The sequence below is a fragment of the Cibotium barometz genome, chromosome 10 (genome assembly GCF_041138505.1).
Source record: "Cibotium barometz isolate CiBa-2024 chromosome 10, ASM4113850v1, whole genome shotgun sequence".
NCBI classification, from domain to species: Eukaryota; Viridiplantae; Streptophyta; class Polypodiopsida; order Cyatheales; family Cibotiaceae; genus Cibotium; species Cibotium barometz.
In genome coordinates, this window is record NC_141055.1 from 54628873 (window position 1) to 54646873 (window position 18001).

Genomic DNA, 18001 nt, shown 5'->3' on the forward strand with positions numbered 1-18001 from the left:
GAGATGTCCCATCTGCCTACATATGAAGCATTGGCCTGGGAGGCCTGAGTACTCTACTCTCTGCAGAATGGGGTCTCCTAGGAGGCAAGGAAGGGATATGACATGAGACACTATCCAGCAAGGCAATACAGATGCGAAGGGATGGAATCCCAGCCGCCCATGTGAGGGCCAAAGCGGCTGTAGGGAGGATTCCATCACTCTCCTAATGGCTACACCAATCACCTCGGGAGAAGATGAAGATATTCCTTCCTCCTAAGGCCAGGGAAGCAGACTGTCACGAGAAAGCCTGAAACGCTAGCCAGTGGGTCGGATGCGGGGTTGAAGCCATGCTACCACCTTGCAAAGAAGGCTGGGCTGTACGCAATGCGACACAGCTCAACTACATGACTCTATCTAACGCCACTAGCGAGTCAAACTCAACCTGGTAGTAGCCGCCCCCCAAAGAATGAATAACAAGGATCTTTACAAGCGCTCCAAGGAGGCTAGCCTGTAAAAGATCCCTAAGTTGTCCGCGTGCCAGGAAGCTACAACAATCTTGCACACTAGAGTGGAGGCCTCTAGGGATGCAATTGTGAAGGGAGGAACTGGAGGTCCGCTTCTGAGAAGGATAGGCAAGGGCCGATGGCCTCTTGCCTATCGCCCCTAGAACGATGGGGTGCACGCGCAAGAAAGAAAGAAAGAAAGATAGATATATTAAGCATCTACTAAAGACCCAATGGGCCTATGAGACCAAACTAATACAATAATGTCCATGGCATATCTCATCATGGAATGGAAAATAAAACAGAAAGAAAACATAAACATAGCTATCTCATTGGGGTGATACAAAACTGTCCATGGAAACTCATCATGGAATACTAAGAACATGGAAACATGAGAGCAACATCAGCTCCGAGTAGATGGTATACCACTCTCCAAAATATCAAGCATGGCGCTAATAAGTATGGCCGAGAGGTCTCCCTCAGCTATGTCACGTGGAAAGGTAGCTCGATGGCGGTGGAGCATGTCTTGGATCTGGAGCTGATGAGGTGATTGTGGCTAACAGGGGGGGGCGGGGTGCATCGGGCACGCTGGAGTAGTGCAGAGGCTCAGTCCGAGGTAACTCCTCGCGGGTGAGGTAGGTCCAGAGTAGCTCGTGGAGGGTCCACAAGATCCACTATGTCGGTGTCCTCCACCTCCTCGGTCCGGAAGAAACTGGTGATGGTCAGCCGGAGAGGGAGGGGGCGGGGTGGCTGGGGCCGAAGCTCTCTCAAAAAGGTGTCCCTGTGTCTATGGAGCTCAAGCAAGAAGAGGCCTAGGCAATACTGGTCTTGGAAGTCAATGATCCTGGAGAGTGAACCAAATTCCTCACGAAATAGATAGTGAAATCTGCCGCGGTTCTCATACTATACCGGGCAGCAGCATATGTAATGCTCCTCCGTCTCAACCTCTTTGTGGCATAGTCAACAGATCCTCTCCTCTCTGGGTCTCCATATGAGCTTCCCAGCTCTGAAGATGCGCTCAGCTCTACCTGTCTCCACTCTGAGGCGCTGGGATGAAACCCGTATCTGGCCAATCACAATCCGCATGACATGGGACATGTGAAACACTCGAGTAGCCCAGCTGCTGGATGAATCCATCCTCAGTGAGTGTGAGGAAGTGATCTCTGTAGAAGTGCATCTTCATGGGGAGCTCCATCGCTGTGATCCATGTACAATGTGTGTAGAGGCTGAGAAGATCTAACCGGATAACCCGGTTGGTATCCTTGTGAGAGAGCCAAAGAAAAGGGGAGTCCAAACTGTACTGAAGGGGGGGTAGGCGATCCATGCGGAGCCCATATACTGAGAACCACATGGAAACTAGTGCATACCATACTCCAAAGTGGCCCTCAAGTGCTAGCTGTCTCGAGGGCTCTAGGGAAAGCCTTGGGTACCTGTGGGGATCCATGTGACTGATGCGATGGAGGCATGTGATTGTCTAGAAGAGTGCATCCACTACCATCGGGGCTGCAGCAAACTCTGCCTGGATAATTTAGTGTGGGATTGATGGTTTGCTGCAGATCATACGGAAGAACATCATGACTTGGGGCCTCGCAACTCGCTGCCAATCCTCATCAGATAAATCTGGCCCCTAGAAGGCTGCTCCATACATCAAGGCTAGTGTGACGAGGGTGTCAAAAAGCCAGCCCTTCGTCCTGGGCTCCTGACACCAAGGACGACATAGGATGAGACAATCTCCACAGGATCCCCTCTATATGTGAAGGGGTGAGAGGTATTGAAGACCATTAATGACCTTGGTTTTACCAAGGTTAATAGAGAGGTCCCGCTGAGTGCAAAAGTCATGTAAGGCATCCAACTGTCTCTGAAGCCCTTCGGCTGAGTCTAAGAGGAAGACGATGTCATCTACATAAAGTAGGATGGGTATCAATATGTCTGCCAGTGTGGGACCAGCCCCGCCTAATCCGTCAATGAAACTCGAGATCTCATCAATGTAGAGGCCAAAAAGAGTGGGTGATAGAGGGCAGCCCTCTTTCACCCCAATAGTGCTGGAACAAAGGCGGGGGCAGCACGAGAGAAGGGGGGCAATGCAAGAGAAGGGGGGCAGGTGGAAGAGGGGTGGGGGGGGGGGGCATAGGCTGTTCGAAGGGAGCGGGGGGGGGGGGGTGTGTGCAGGCGGAGAGAGGGGGGGGCACGGGCAGAGAGAGGGGGCGAGAGGAGGCACAGTGCCATGTGCAAGACATGCAATGGCTATTCCCACAACTATCCTGAAGGGGCAGCAAGATAAAGAGTTAGATCAGAAACTGAATTTGGAGCATGTGTTGCTGTCTTGGCAAAGGAGTGACTGGTGGAGGACATTGTAGGGTATGTCGGCCAGCGCATTCATAAAAGGACACCTGTCAGCTGAAGCATACTTGCCCAGGACCTGGATGACCAGCACTTGGCAAGTCCATTAGTTCACTCCAAGGCCTATAAAAGGCAATACTGCCCATCACTTTAGATCATTCAATCTAGCATTGGGCTGGATCACTAGACTAGGATTTAGATTAGGTTACACACCTTTTCATGAAGACAGCCTATGGCTGCAAGATTGTATGTACCTTTTTGTACTATGGAATACATTGAATACTCAGCTATCTCTTTCTCTCTTCTGCATGTGTTTTGCATCAAAATGTTCCAGGATGTGTTTAGGGCTGAAAGAAGACTCCAGAGCTTCCGCATGTAACATTGGTATCTGAGTATCAAGCTCGCCAAGGCTAAACACTGATTCAGTCCCAGATGAAGGTGTGCAGGTCCAGGGTACGGGAAAGTGCACAGATACGAGGCCCAAGGAAAGGAACACAAGACACGGTAGAATTCCTAGGAGATTGATTGGTGGTGTTCCACAAAGCCCAAGGGAATGGCAGTCCTGTGAGTCGGGTGCCACTTGGGGCACACGAGGAAAGGCTTTCAGGCAACAGTTCCAGGGGAGGATGATCCTCCAAGGGGTGGAGTGAGAGTGCCAGACTCAATACTCAGGAAAGAAGACCAAAGAAAGTGTTCAAGGACGACAGGAATGGAAAGGGGACAGGATGGAATAGTCCCTAGATCTCCATCAGAGTTAAGAGTGGATTTGGAGACCGGGCTCGGTTTTCAGTGAAAAGGTTGCCAACGAGGGAACGATGATAGGGGGACTCTGTGAATAGATAATGGGATGATGACAGTCATCCAAGAATACAGATTGGAATCCTATCATCAAGTTTAGCAGAGGGGGATGTCATGTGCAAAACATGCAATGGCTATTACCACAACTATTCCTGAAGGGGCAACGAGATAAAGAGTTAGATCAGAACCTGAATTTGGAGCATGTGTTGCTGTGTTGGCAAAGGAGTGACTGGTGGAGGACACTGTAGGGTCTGTCAGCCAGCACATTCATGAAAGGACACTTGTCAGCTGCAGTCCAAGACCTGGCCGGCCAGCAGTCGGCCAGTCCATTAGTTCACTCCAAGGCCTATAAAAGGCAATAATGCTCATCGCTTTAGATCATTCAGTCCAGCATTGGGCTGGATCACTAGAGTAGGATTTAGATAAGGTTACACAACTTTTCATGAAGGCAGCCTATGGCTGCAAGATTGTATGTACCTTTTTGTACTATGGAATATACCAAATACTCAGCTATATCTCTCTCTCTCTCTCTTCTACATGCATTGTGAAGCTTGGCACGAAATAGGAAATGCCTCTATAGCAACCAAGCACCACTGTAAATTGCAAGTGCAGCAACACGAAACCACACCCAGCACCAACAACAATTCTTCTTTGCTCACAAATCAAGCCCGATACTTGTGCACTATCAAAAGAGGACACAAAGATGTGAATCACAATACATCTGCATGGAAGAACACGAATCCATTGGTAGGACAGAATTTAGTAAAGTTATACAATGATGATTGAAAACATGGCTATATCTCACACACCCACAATTCAAGGTACATCACCACACAGTGACAACACAATTGCACACACATTTGCACTTGTGTAAAACCCGGGATCAGATGGATATAAGCATCATGCCAAGAAGGTATTGGCAACACCATCTTTGCTTGACTTTGGTATTTCGGGCCAAAGGAGTGAGAGATAGGAAGACTATGGAGTCCTTCCTTACACCAATCCACACTTAGCAGCTATCAAAGCTTCGAGTCGACGACTCCACTTGCCGGCACAACAAGGATGCCTACATCACATGAACTTCAGTCTTTCGCCTTGTGTTTGGGATGAACACCCGTTAGCCCCACTTAATGCTTCCAAGTAGAGTCTGTAGGTTGGCTGAATGCTGCATGGTCTCACGCCCTCTCTCTACTCTCTCCACAGCAATAGTATGGCGACCCTGTCCTTCTTATGCCGCCTCCTCACGACAGTCCCCCTCGATTCCCTCTATTTCTTTGGGAGTCGGTTTATCGCCCCCACCCATGTACACCAGGTAGTACTAGAGGATCAGGCGGAGTGGCTGTGTTATTTAGAGAGGAGCTTCGGGATATGGTTCATGTAGTACATAGAGACACAGATGCACGATATATGTGGATTAGAGTTCGCACAGAGAGGCTACAGGACATATACATTGCCGTATGCTATTTTCCTCCTGCCTACTTGAGATATGCACAATAGGGTGAGTCACCTTATTTGCCATTGTATGAGGACATCATACGCTTTGCTAACTTGGGAGACATTGTTTTGGTGGGGGACTTCAATGCTCATACGAGCAATGAGAAATCAACACTTTATGACACAGAGGAGCCTTTATATAGAGAGCTTGAAGCGGATGAAATGGGCATACAGAGGACATCAAAGGATATGGGTGAGATCACAGAGTATGGGACACATCCCTTGGCTTTGGGGAGTGCTCATGGGTTGCTTATTTATAATGGTTTGTCACAATGGCCCGGTTCGGGTGCTTTTACATGCTGGAATAACAAGGACGCTAGTACAGTGGACTACTTGATGGGATCCCCTACTTTGATGCCAGATATCCAGAGTTTCTATATTTTTGACAGGCCGATTGGGATGGCGGCAGATCATGCATACTTATGCTTCACAGTGGTATGCAAGAACCAAAGACGGTTATCGCCATTACCTCTCTCTCGCCACCCTAGATACCATTTTACACGAGAGACTGCTGGAGTTTATTGTTGCAGTGCAGTCTATGATGGCCTTTTCACTCTTGACCCAGATAGCCCTTTAGAGGAGCTTACGAGAGGCTTTATAGAGGTACTACATACTTCGGCAGCATAGGCTTTCCCATATACTACAGCTGCCTCTAAGCCCTTGAGCAGTACTATTCCGCAGAATAGCTGGTATGATGACGAATGCCGAGAGACCCGAGCTCAGCTACAGAGAGATGTCGCCCTTGGGGCACGTACACACAGACAGGCCAAGACGCTCTTCCAACGCTTTGTGCAAAAGAAGAAGCGGTATTACCTAGCAAAGCTCGAGGCAGAGTTGTACCAATTATTCTTGAGTCAGGACAGTAAGAGGGCTTGGAAAATGTTCCAGGAGAGGCAGTTACCTACCCCGATCATGGCACTTGAGACTTGGCACGAGTATGCGATGTCCCTATATGATGTACCTAGACAGCCCCCCATTCCGCGCCCGCCATCACCTTGACCGGATCATTGTGTTTTCTTCACTTTGCAGATGGTGCTAGATGCAATTGATAGACTACGCATAGGGAGGGCCCAAGATCATGAAGGTCTAGCAGCTGAACATTTCTCATATCCACGGGATACTCTGGCACCGATCCTTGTACACATGTTTAATAGAGCTACGTGTGAAGGTTTCCCACTTAGTTGGACAGATAACACTATTGTGCCATTGCTTAAGAGCGGGAATCCCAGTAACTATCGTACAATCATGATTGGCCATTATCTAGCTAAGATATACGGATACATCTTGGAGCATGAGATGAGCCGGTGGGCAGAGAGGCAGGGACAGAGAGCAACTGGACAGGCTGGTTTTAGGAGGGGATACACCACACTGGATCATATACTCACCCTCAGAGCTCTTATTGAGGAGGGACGAGCACGAGAACAGAGGATATATTGTTGTTTTGTGAACTTCCGCAAAGTATTTGATACGGTACCATGTGCCAGGCTTATGAGGAGACTACAGGATATTGGTGTCCCTGAGGAGATGCAGTGGAGAGTATACACTTTGTATGAGTCAGTGATAGGCAAAGTACGTGCCCCAGGGGGCTTGTCGGATGCAGTGAACAGTACTATTGGGGTGAAGCAGGGCTGCCTGCTTTCACCCACGCTCTTTGGGCTATACATTGATGAGGTCTCAGACTATGTGGATAGATTGGGTGGCCCAAGGGCGAGCCTAGCTGGGGTGTTGATACCCATCCTACTATATGCAGATGACATTGTGCTTATCTCAGACACTCCTGAGGGACTACAAAGACACTTGGATGCATTGTAGTCTTTTTGTGTGGGCAAAGATCTCACAAAGAACCTTGGTAAAACCAAGGTTATGACATTTAATACCACACAAGCATGGGTGACTAGAACACAGACGCAGTTTACATTTAGAGGAGAGCCAGTTGAGTATGTCAGATCCTATGTGTACCTGGGGGTGACCTTCAGAGGGCCGCGGTTTTCTATGAGGGAGGCAACAGAGGCTAGACTAGCACGAGGATTTGCAGCTTTGGGGGCACTTGAGAGACAGTGCGCAGACATACAATTTCAGGAGCCACGCATGAAACTATGGCCGCTTTCCCACTGCAGTCGGCTGGCTGCCACGCCATCACCACATAGATTAAGCCCATACCCAGCACCTATCACCTTGATGCCCGCCATCACGGCAAGCCACTTGGCCATCATGCACCGCGCTATGGAGGCTTACGCCTTCACCCACCATTCTGCCTTCTCAACTAAGGTTAAAACCTTAGATATTCTTTTAGAGTTTTTAATAGCATTACCTCTTGTTCACATGCAACACCACCCTTTTTTACAAGACTATCCATTACCAAGTGCAACTACCACCTTCCCCATTGCCCAACTTCAATGCTCTTGTCAATGCCAACATCTTCTCTTATGCCAATAGCTATGCTTCCCGAGATGAGTCCTCCTGGATATGAGTAGCCGTGAGTCGTGACTCCACCATATCCAATGCCCGAGTGTAATAAAAGGTCTTCGAATGCCATTACCCATTAAGACCAAGAGTACAATGTCATGGGAGAATTGACACATGATCTCTTGAGCGCTTGTTACAAACACACACATCGTGCAACAAGCAACATGCTATATTTGTACATATGATAAAAATGCATATATACACCAAGAATGCAACACTCATCTGGACACATAAGCGTATTGCCAGCTATTCTAAATTTTCTTTAAAAAGGCAGAAAACAAAAGCAAAAATACTTGACCAGTAAGTGTATCAAGGCAAAGGGTATGGGCCTTGACCACTCCTATACATGACTTTGGGGTTTACTAATTTCTCATAACAGCGTTTTGCATCAACTATTCCAGGATGGTGTTTAGGGCTGAAAGAAGACTCCTAGAGCTTCCGCATGTAACATGCAGGCTGTTTGGATGGAGCAGGGGCAGCAAGGTGTGGGGGGGAGGAGGGGGGGGGGGTGCGAAGGCAGGAGAGGGGGCGAAGGCGGGGGCAGCACAAAGGGACCAGTTTGAAGGGAGGGTACTCAGCTCTACCTTATCTGCCACTGTTCCATATAGCCACTTGATTTCTTTTTACAATTCTGTGCTTGTCTACCTCCCTGTGGCAAGAATGAATGAGGCCACGTGTTCTAATGCCAAGGACAAACAGACCAAAAAGAAAGCATTAAACAGGGATCCTGTGAAAGAGGAGAGCTAAATGCACAAAATGGATATGGGCTACAACCTTACCCTAAATGGCTAAGACCCTCAATAGTTCATTGGACCTTGCTGGAGGAGCTGGCATGATCACTAACCAGCCATAGCTCCCCTTGGTAGCATCCCTGAGCCTGAGGCTCGACAAACACCATACTACGCTCTCACCCAATACCTGGTGTCCCATACCACCAGAGTGCAGGCCTTGAGCTAAGCCAAGGCTTCATCCCCATCCTCGTTCCCTCCCAATCCATGGGTACCCCCCATTGGTGAGCTTGTCTCAATTCTATAAAAACTCTAGGTGAAAGTGTCTTTAACTTGAGGTCATTTTACACAACAGCCATCCAATAACTCATTTAACCCCTATCCAAGGTCACCCTTAGACATAGCCCTGAGGCTGAGGCTGACTAACACTAGCTGTCCAATGCCCACCCTTCAAGTGCAAGCCTTGACCTAAGTTAAGGCTTCATCCCCGTCTTGTTGACCTAACACTGGCTGTCCAATACTAGGCCTCCTCCCTGTTTTGTTCCCTCCACATCCACCCAGGGGCACCCCCATTAATGAGCCTGTCTCAATCACATATAGACTCTAGGTGAGGGTGTCCTTACTTTGAGATCACTTTACACAACCCCATTTCAAAAATCGTTAGCCCTAAATGTCCCCAAAGGCTACCCTGAGGCATTAGTCTAACCTCATCAATTGCCAGCTCAGTTGTGTCTTTTGTGTAAATAAGAGGATCCTTAGATAAAAGAAGTGTTATAAGCCTTAATTAAACTGGTGAAAGGAAAAAATAGAATCATTCAAACTCATCCAGTATGCTTCCAAGCACATAGAACATACTTGTTTAATAAATAAATTCACCTTAGAAGGTCCTCAAAAAAACTGGAGTTATTTTTAAGATATTCCGATGGAAGAGCTCCATACTTCTCCCCGAGTTGGGCTTTAAGCCCATCAGGCTCTATATCTGCAAACAAGTTCAGTTGAGATAATATGATTAAAACATGGGCATCTTCACGTCGGCAAACAAAGATTTTTTGGACTTCACAAATCCAACTTTAAAAACATGTGTGTTCGCATGTGGTGTTGAAGATGAAAAACGTGTACAAAATATTAAATGTTTGGACTCCACTTTCAAGCTAATGACAGAATTGTCAATACAACAAATACACTTTTAACAATAAAATAATAAAAATGTCTTCTCTTCCTCTCTAGAAACCAATGCACTATCTCTAGCATTATACATCACAAAAATTGAAAAGGAAACAACTTATTGTGATTCAATATGAAAACAAAGAAGATATCTAAAGCTGGACAGGGGTTTCAAGCACTTACAAAAGCCAAATGCATAAATTTTGATTGACTTGATCTTGACAATAGTCACACTTTTGTTACCCACCCCCACCAGTACCTGTAATGGATGCTAGCATTAAAAAACCCTGAACACATCAAAATCAAACCATTTACTATATTGCCATTCTTTTATATTCTTGGTTTATATAAAACAGCACACTCATTAAATAAAATAGCAGTTTAAACCTGCCAAAAAATACAAGTTTCCTTCATATATATATAAAATATTCAAAGGGTATTCTCAAATGAGTGCGAATCAAGAATTTCAGTAAGAACAATTAAACACAGATTGGCTTACTCCATCAATGTCTCTGTAAGGGCAATGCGAATATTGAAGGTCTTAATCATTCGCTTAATTAACACACAATCAACCACAATGAATATGCCGCATGAAAATCAGATCACGCTACACCACACTAGGGATCAAAAATCGAGACCCCCCCCCCCAATTTTCCCCCTTTTATGTATTTAAAAGACATTGATTTGTATACGCTTTGCAGGTTTCCAGGGAAAGCCCCAGTGGACACGCTAAGATTTCCAAGACCAACTATGCAATGAATTCAAGTTGCAAAAAAAGATCGTAAATAACAATCTTGACACCTCCAATGGATCCCCTCACTGGTGACCTACCAAGCAAGCGATCCAACTCAGAATACCCCGACAGTCCGCCTAGAGTAGTCACAAGCATATCTCCACAATTGGGCAACCTATCCAATACTAGGTACCAGACTCCACAGCCCTGTTGCAGTCTTGCCCACCAGGCAACCTGGTTTCTGCAAAACCAATCACACGCCTAGTTCCCCAATCCCTAGACAAACTACCCATAAGAGAAACAACCTGGTTCTCCACAAGCTTTGCCATAGACCCGTCTGCCTGTGCACCAGCCCCCAGCCTTCCACCAGCTGTCCGCCCCTCCTTGCGCTGGCCCCCCTCTGCTCTGTCTGACTTTGCACTGTCTCCCTACCTCCCGTTTCCTCTGTTGCTTCCAAATTCACCTTTCTCCTCCTCCTGCGTGTTCCCGCCCCCACCCCCCACAACCATGTCTTGTTTCTCTTTTTCTGCTGTTTTTTCCTCTTCCTCCTACCCTTTTTTTCCCCACCTCCCTTGTCTTCTGCCTTCTTTCTCCTGTTTCTGGCTGCTCCTTATTAGCTGTTCCCTCTTTTGTCAATTGGTTGGCCACCCCCCTCGAAGCCGCAACCTTGGTCTGCAAGCTTTTTGGTGGCTAACCGGCCCGTGGCCAGATTAGAGACCTGCTGCAAGCCACTTGGCATACGGAGCTGGCTTCTCAGTTACAGTGTGTTTCCTCGGCCTTTCCAAGGAATAGTTTGAGCTTCTACTGGTGATTGGGCGCTCTATCGGCCAGGTTCTAGAGTACCCAAACGGCATGGTCACTCAGGCTGCAGGATTCCCCACCTTTCAAGTTCTCATAGCCTCATTGGAAAACCTCCCTCAACAACTCGCAAATCCGTAGCTGGATGATTCTCACTTCATGCAGCAGCTTGAGTTTTTGGCTTACCCGAACTGTGTTTCATGTGCTGCTTGCTAGATGGGAATTATTAAACACGCTTGTCCTCATCGTTGCTCTGGCATTGGGCAAACAGCATGCACCTCCACAACAGCTGCCCCCAGAGTTCCTTGTCCCCCCCCCCACCCCGCGGGCCCGCGGCTTAGACATTGTCAGTTCGGTGCCTCAATGTCACAGGCATCACCTATGTGAGTGCCACGTGGACATGCATTTCACTTCTACCAGCCTTCTAGGCAAATTGCGTGGCAGAGTATGGCTTGTTTGGGGCTGTTTTGGCAGCCTAATAAGTGTCCAAGACATGCACAAATAGTGGGGACACAAGATCCCACCCTTTGCAAGCTCTTACATATGGCTTGCCTAATAGAGGTGACATATGCTTTGCATTCTCTCTCACATCACAATTTGATTCACTTGGTACAAGCTTTGGAAGATGGAAGATTGCCCTTGACATTTGTTTATGCATTCATACTTTGTGTGTTGATGAACTGGAAATGATTTATGCGGGTGAAACTGTTCTTTGGTGTCTGCCTGGATTGGTTGCCTGTAAATGTCCATGGGCCCCAGGGACACGTAGGAACCCCAACTTGATCTTGTTTGGGGCTAACATGTGGTCCCATGTTGGAAATCAATGCTCCACCCTCATCGTTGTTACTATGCGGGTAGTGCGTTTCTCTATCTTGTAAGGTCCCCTATGTAAGGAGAGGCCACTTTGTGTTTGAGCATGTTCAGACACCGATAATCCCTAGTTTAGACATTGGGTTGGCCATAGGTGGACGGACAGTTGACGGTTATCCTCAGTCCCCCACATCCTTGGGGGTGGCCGGGGGGAGGGGGAGGAGGGAGGTAGAGACAGAGGAACACTACATTTGCCAATGTACAGTCTATTATGAGATCCGAGGGAGATATCACTGCCTCTTCCGAGAGGGTTTTGGGCCGTTACGCAGGGTCATGGAGTTTGAGGATCAGAGATGCCTGGGATTGTTTCTACTTGAGCTCAGGAGACACAGAGAGACCCTCTTGGCGGCAGACAGGAGGCCGAGCCATGATGTACCTAGACACAGGACCCTGATAGATTTCTTCGGCACCAGCACCAGCAACCCAGCCCACACACCTCCTGATACCTCCTCTATTGGGCCATCAGGGCACCGACCACGCTCCCAGGGAGTCACCATTGATAGAGCACTTATCTTATGTTGTGCTCGTCGGCCACGCCCACTAGGATCCCGACCACGGCATCCTCACCATCGCCACATTAGAGCCATTATTGCTCGGCATCGGAGGCGCCTACCTCGCTTCTACGACCTCTCCATTCTAGACAGCCCCATGGCAGAGATATTTGATCTAAGGAGAGGACTGATCAGCATACATGGATCTACCTTATATACATTTTTCAGTATTTTCTACTGAGTATCATCTCGGAGTCTTACAGTTCTGTTCTTATAACTGTAGGACAATCAGTTTATTGTACTTTTTAATCTCATTTTGTTGTTCTCTTTGATGAGACACCAACTTCAGATGTACTCTCAGTTTTGGTCTCATAGGCCACTATGGCCTCTTAGAGACGTTAATATATCATTTCATTTCTCTCTCTCTCTCAGCTCCAGAGATCCAAGACATGCTCCGCCGCCATTGAGCTACCTTTCCACATGACATAGCTGAGGGAGACCTCTCGGCCATACTCATTAGGCCCATGCTTGATATTTTGGAGAGTGGTAAACCATCTACTTGGAGCTGATGTTGCTCTCATGTTTCTATGTTCTTAGTATTCCATGATGAATTTCCATGGACAGTGTTGTATCACCCCAGTGAGATAGCTATGTTTATGTTTTCTTTCTATTTTATTTTCCATTCCATGATGAGATATGCCATGGACATTATTGTATCACTTTGGTCTCATAGGCCCATTGGGTCTTTAGTAGACACTTAATATATCTTTCTTTCTTTCTCTCTCTCCCTCCCTCCCTCCAAACTGTGTGAATATACATCGCCTTCCAACTCCGATTACTTCACCCAGCACCTGGCGCACCTATGCCACCTCTCTCTACCATGTCCCCGAGCAGCCACCTCTCCCCCATCCACCTAAACCTCGTCCCCCACACTCTTCCTTCTTTCACCTCGGCATGGTGAGAGATGCTATTGACAGGATGCAGACTGGGAGAGCACAGGATCATGATGGACTCCTCACCGAGCATTTCTCCCATGCTAGAGACACGCTAGCCCCTTTACTGGTTCACATGTTTAACAGGGCTTTATGTGAAGGCTTCCCCGTCAGCTGGTCATCGAATACTATTGTACCTATCTTGAAAGCAGGTGACCCCATGGACCCCAACAACTATAGGACTATCATGATTGGTCACACCTTGGCCAAGATTTATGGTTTGATTTTGGAGCATGAGCTTAATAGATGGTCCGAGGAGCAGAGACTCAGAGCACCAGGGCAGGCAGGCTTCAGGAGAGGGCACTCCACACTAGATCATATCTTTACACTACGGGGGATCATTGAGGAGGGGAGAGCTCACGGGCAATGGATATACTACTGCTTTGTGGATTTCCGCAAAGCTTTTGACACTGTCCCACGGGCCAGACTGATCAAGAGACTGCAGGATATGGGAGTGCCAGCAGAGATGCTGTGGGGGATCATTACACTCTATGAGTCAGTCACAAGCAGAGTACGGGCTCGAGGAGGTGACTCAGAGATCATACACAACACTATTGGAGTGAAGCAGGGCTGCCCCTTGTCTCCTACTCTATTTGGTCTATACATTGACGAGATCTCCGATTACATAGACAGGGAGGACCAGGAGCACATTTGGCAGGAGTCTTGATACCGATCCTCTTGTATGCAGATGATATTGTTCTTATTTCTGATTCACCAAAGGGGCTGCAGAGGCATTTGGATGCATTACGGGCCTTTTGCGAGGACCGGGACCTTACTGTGAACCTTGGAAAGACCAAGGTCATGATCTTTAACAGCTCCTCACAGTGGATAACTAGATCTGCAGCTAGTGGCGAATCTTCTAAGGAGAGAGAACTTATCATTCGTTTCTCCTCCATGGAAGCCAAGAAGGACTTCTTGAAGAGACGTCCTACACTCAAGAAGACGGGAATATTTCTTGGAGATGACCTCACACTCTTGCAGCTTGCCCACATGAAAGAAGTTATGCCCGAGATAAGGGCAGCCCGAGAGAAAGGGAAAGTGGCCTTCTATAGAGATGGTAGAGTGGTGATTATGGAGAGGCGCTCTTCATGACGGCGCGAGACCTATGGGACTACACTCAAAGTTGCTACTTGGAATTGTAATGGATCTCTACGCCTTGATGTAGGGGCTTTTGAGGATAGTTTCACTGGGAGGGACATCATCTTCTACTCTAAGACGCATCAAGCTCCTGGACAGACCATGCCACATGTTAGTGGATACCGATGGGAGACAGCTTGTAGACAGGAGACTCGTTCAGAGCATAGAGGACGGGGCTCAGGAGGAGTAGCAGTATTGTTTAGAGAGGAGTTGCAGCCACTGATACATATAGCCCGCAGAGATGAGCAGGCTAGGTACATGTGGGTTAGACTGAGGGCAGAGACGGGCAGATATCTCTACATTGCTATATGCTATTTTGCTCCTAGTACATCAGTGTATGCATCACCTAGCGGGCAGTCTCCCTTTTCTATTTTGGATGATGACATTTGGGAGTTCTCCGAGGATGGTGACATCATTCTCCTGGGGGACTTCAATGCCAGGACCGCCCATAACCAGACAGTATTTTATGATACCTTGGAGGAGATGCTAAGGGGGCTTGATGTTAGGGATATGGGCCTATCCAGACTCTCACAGGATGAGGAACACACTGAGTATGGGCGGTATTTGATAGACATGGGGACTGCACATGGATTGGCCATCCTGAATGGCCTACAGAGATTCCCGACAGCAACAACAGGCGGTTTCACTTGCTTTCCACATCGGCATGGTGCTAGTACAGTGGACTATGTTATGGCTCAACCCAATCTCATTCCCTCTTTTCAGGATTTTATGGTAAGCACTAGGCCGGTTGGAGTAGCAATGGATCATGCTATCTTGTCCTTCACTCTCACATTTCAGTTCAACACACTTCCATTGGGACAGGTCTCCACACACACTCGTTACACCTTTACGAGGGAGACTAACACCGTGTACACGGATGAGATATACAGACGCTTATGTGCCGAGGAGCCGGGACGGCCATTAGATGAGCTCACTCAGATATTGATAGAGATGCTTCATGCTGCAGCATCAGAGGCATATCCCCATAGTCAGTCGACACGGAGACGATCTGGGAACATGCCCTAGAACAACTGTATGATGAGGAGTGCAGAGAGATGAGAATTAGATTACAGAGAGAGGTGCTAATGGGTGTTACCACTCACAGACAGTCACGGATTACCTTCCGGCGCCTAGTGCGACGGAAGAAGAGGGCTCATCTTACTCAGTTAGAGAGGGATTTGTATCAGTTATTTATGAGTCAGGACTCAGGCGAGGCATGAGCATTCACCATCACCAGCCATTACCTCCACAGAGATTTGGGGTGAGTATGCAGCATCCCTGTACACAGCACCAGGACAGCCACCCCCGCCAAACCCATCGGAGCCATGCCCAGAGACATGTGCTTTCTTTACTGCTGACATGGTAAGGAAACCTATTGACAGGATGAGGACTCGTAGAGCATATGATCATGATGGTTTGGTAGCAAAGCACTTTATTCATGCCAAAGATATGCTTGCAGAGCTTATTGCTATGATGTTTAACCGAGCCATGTGTGAGGGTTTTCCTGAGACTTGGAATATGTCCACGATTGCGCCTATCTTCAAGTCAGTGGATCCCATGCTTCCTGGGAATTATCGTACCATCATGATTGGTCACACATTGGCTAGATTATATCCATCTATTCTTGAGCAGGAGTTGAGTAGATGGGCAGAGAGAGAGGGCATACGTGCATCAGGGCAGGCAGGGTTCAGGAGAGGTTTCTCCACTCTTGACCATATCTTGACACTCAGAGCTATTATTGAGGAGGGCAGATCATATGGCAGGAGGATTTATTGTTGCTTTGTGGATTTCCGCAAAGCTTTTGACACAGTACCGAGAGCCAGACTGATGCGCAGACTACTAGAGATGGGAGTGCCCACAGAGCTGATTTGGGGAATCATGGCTTTATACAGGACAGTTGTGGGGCAGGCACGTACTACTCAGGGTATATCTGACATGGTTCCCTCCACTATTGGGGTGAAACAGGGCTGCCCCCTTTCAACCACATTATTTGGGATGTATGTGGATGAGGTTTCGGACTATGTAGAGCAAGAGGGTGACAGAGGAGCACAACTAACAGGGACATGGATTCCGTTGTTATTGTATGCTGATGATATTGTGTTGATCTCAGATTCTCCAGAGGGGATGCAGCGTCATTTGGATGCATTGGACACGTTTGCACAAGACAGTGGATTGTCTGTTAACCTTGGTAAAACCAAGGTGATGGTGTTTAACACCACAGCACAGTGGGTTAGGAGGTCAGCACCCACCTTTACATATGGTCAGGAGATGGATGGAGATGGATGGAGAGGCCCTTGGTTTCTATGACTTCCCGGATGATTAAGGCCAAGGCCTCCGTACCACATGATATTATCCTTGCAGAGATGGCTGCCCCCCCATTGGTAGTAGAGGCACTCACTCGATCACTCTCCTTTATACATAGCACTTGGGCTCTCCCTAGAGACATATGCTCGCTTAGCCCTGGAGTCTTCATGACAGTTGGTATCACAGGGAAACGGATCATGTTGGTAAGCACAGATGACAGCTGGAACCTTTGACTCAGCTGGACACTAGGAGGACATGGATACAGCCGACACACGAGCTTGGTACAAAGATGGCTTTCTATAGAGATCATCTTCTCCAGCTCACGGAGGATGGGTTTGTGATTAGACCCAGCTACATGGATACTCATCTTTCTCATGGGGTACGCTGTGCTATTGGTCAGATGCGCACATCCTCACACCAGCTAGAGATTGAGACTGGCAGATTCAGAGGAGTACCATCTGAGGCCAGGATTTGTCAGTTGTGCCAGATGGAGCCAGAGACAGAGTTACATTTTATATGTCACTATCCAGTATGTTATGAGATACGAGGCCGTTTTCACTGCCTGTTCAGAGAGGGTTTTGGACCACTTTCCAGAGTCATGAGATACCAGGATCAGAGATGCCTCGGATTATACTTGCTGGAGCTGCGTAGACATAGAGAGGGTCTCTTGAGAGGGAGGGGATCAGAGAGGGAGAGACACCTACAGAGGCAGATTACAGACTTCTTTCGACCAGAGATTCAGCAGTCAGGCCAGCAAGCATTGCAACTAGCCCTAGAGTATAGCCACACCAGAGGTACACTGATTGATCGGACTATAGAGCTGGGGCGGTCCAAGCGCCCCAAGATGAGAGGCCCATCTCGACACCGGCAGAGACTACAACAGAGGATCAGGACCATACTAGTACGGCATGGGAGACGTCCAATCAAAGTACTCACCATGGAGGACATTGAGGATAGCCGCCATCGACCGATGAGAGACATCTTTGGATAGTGATGTATATGATGCTTACCTTTGTTGCTAGAGTTTTCATTCCCAGATATTATCCATTAGAAGCTCCTAGTACCTTACTTTTCCCCATAGTTGTTGTTTCAGTTTCAGTTAGTTATTTAGTTGTTTTAGCTTTTCTTACACAGACATTGTATCAGATCCACCAATTGTTGAAACCTTTTTGGTCTCGTAGGTCATTTTGGCCTTTTGAAGACG

General features: G+C 47.7%; 1 protein-coding gene across 15 annotated transcripts in view; it reads right to left on the reverse strand.

The window, feature by feature from the left end:
• The window catches only part of LOC147635059 (fatty-acid-binding protein 2-like), an 86383-nt gene that overhangs the window by 18180 nt on the left and 50202 nt on the right, over window positions 1-18001 (reverse strand). For all 15 annotated transcript variants that reach the window (XM_086804333.1, XM_086804327.1, XM_086804334.1 and 12 more), the window contains 2 exons: window positions 9656-9731; window positions 9185-9287 (listed from right to left, as the gene is read on the reverse strand). In XM_086804333.1, the coding sequence (XP_086660459.1) occupies window positions 9185-9287; window positions 9656-9731 (179 nt within the window). The remainder of the gene's footprint in view (window positions 1-9184; window positions 9288-9655; window positions 9732-18001) is intronic.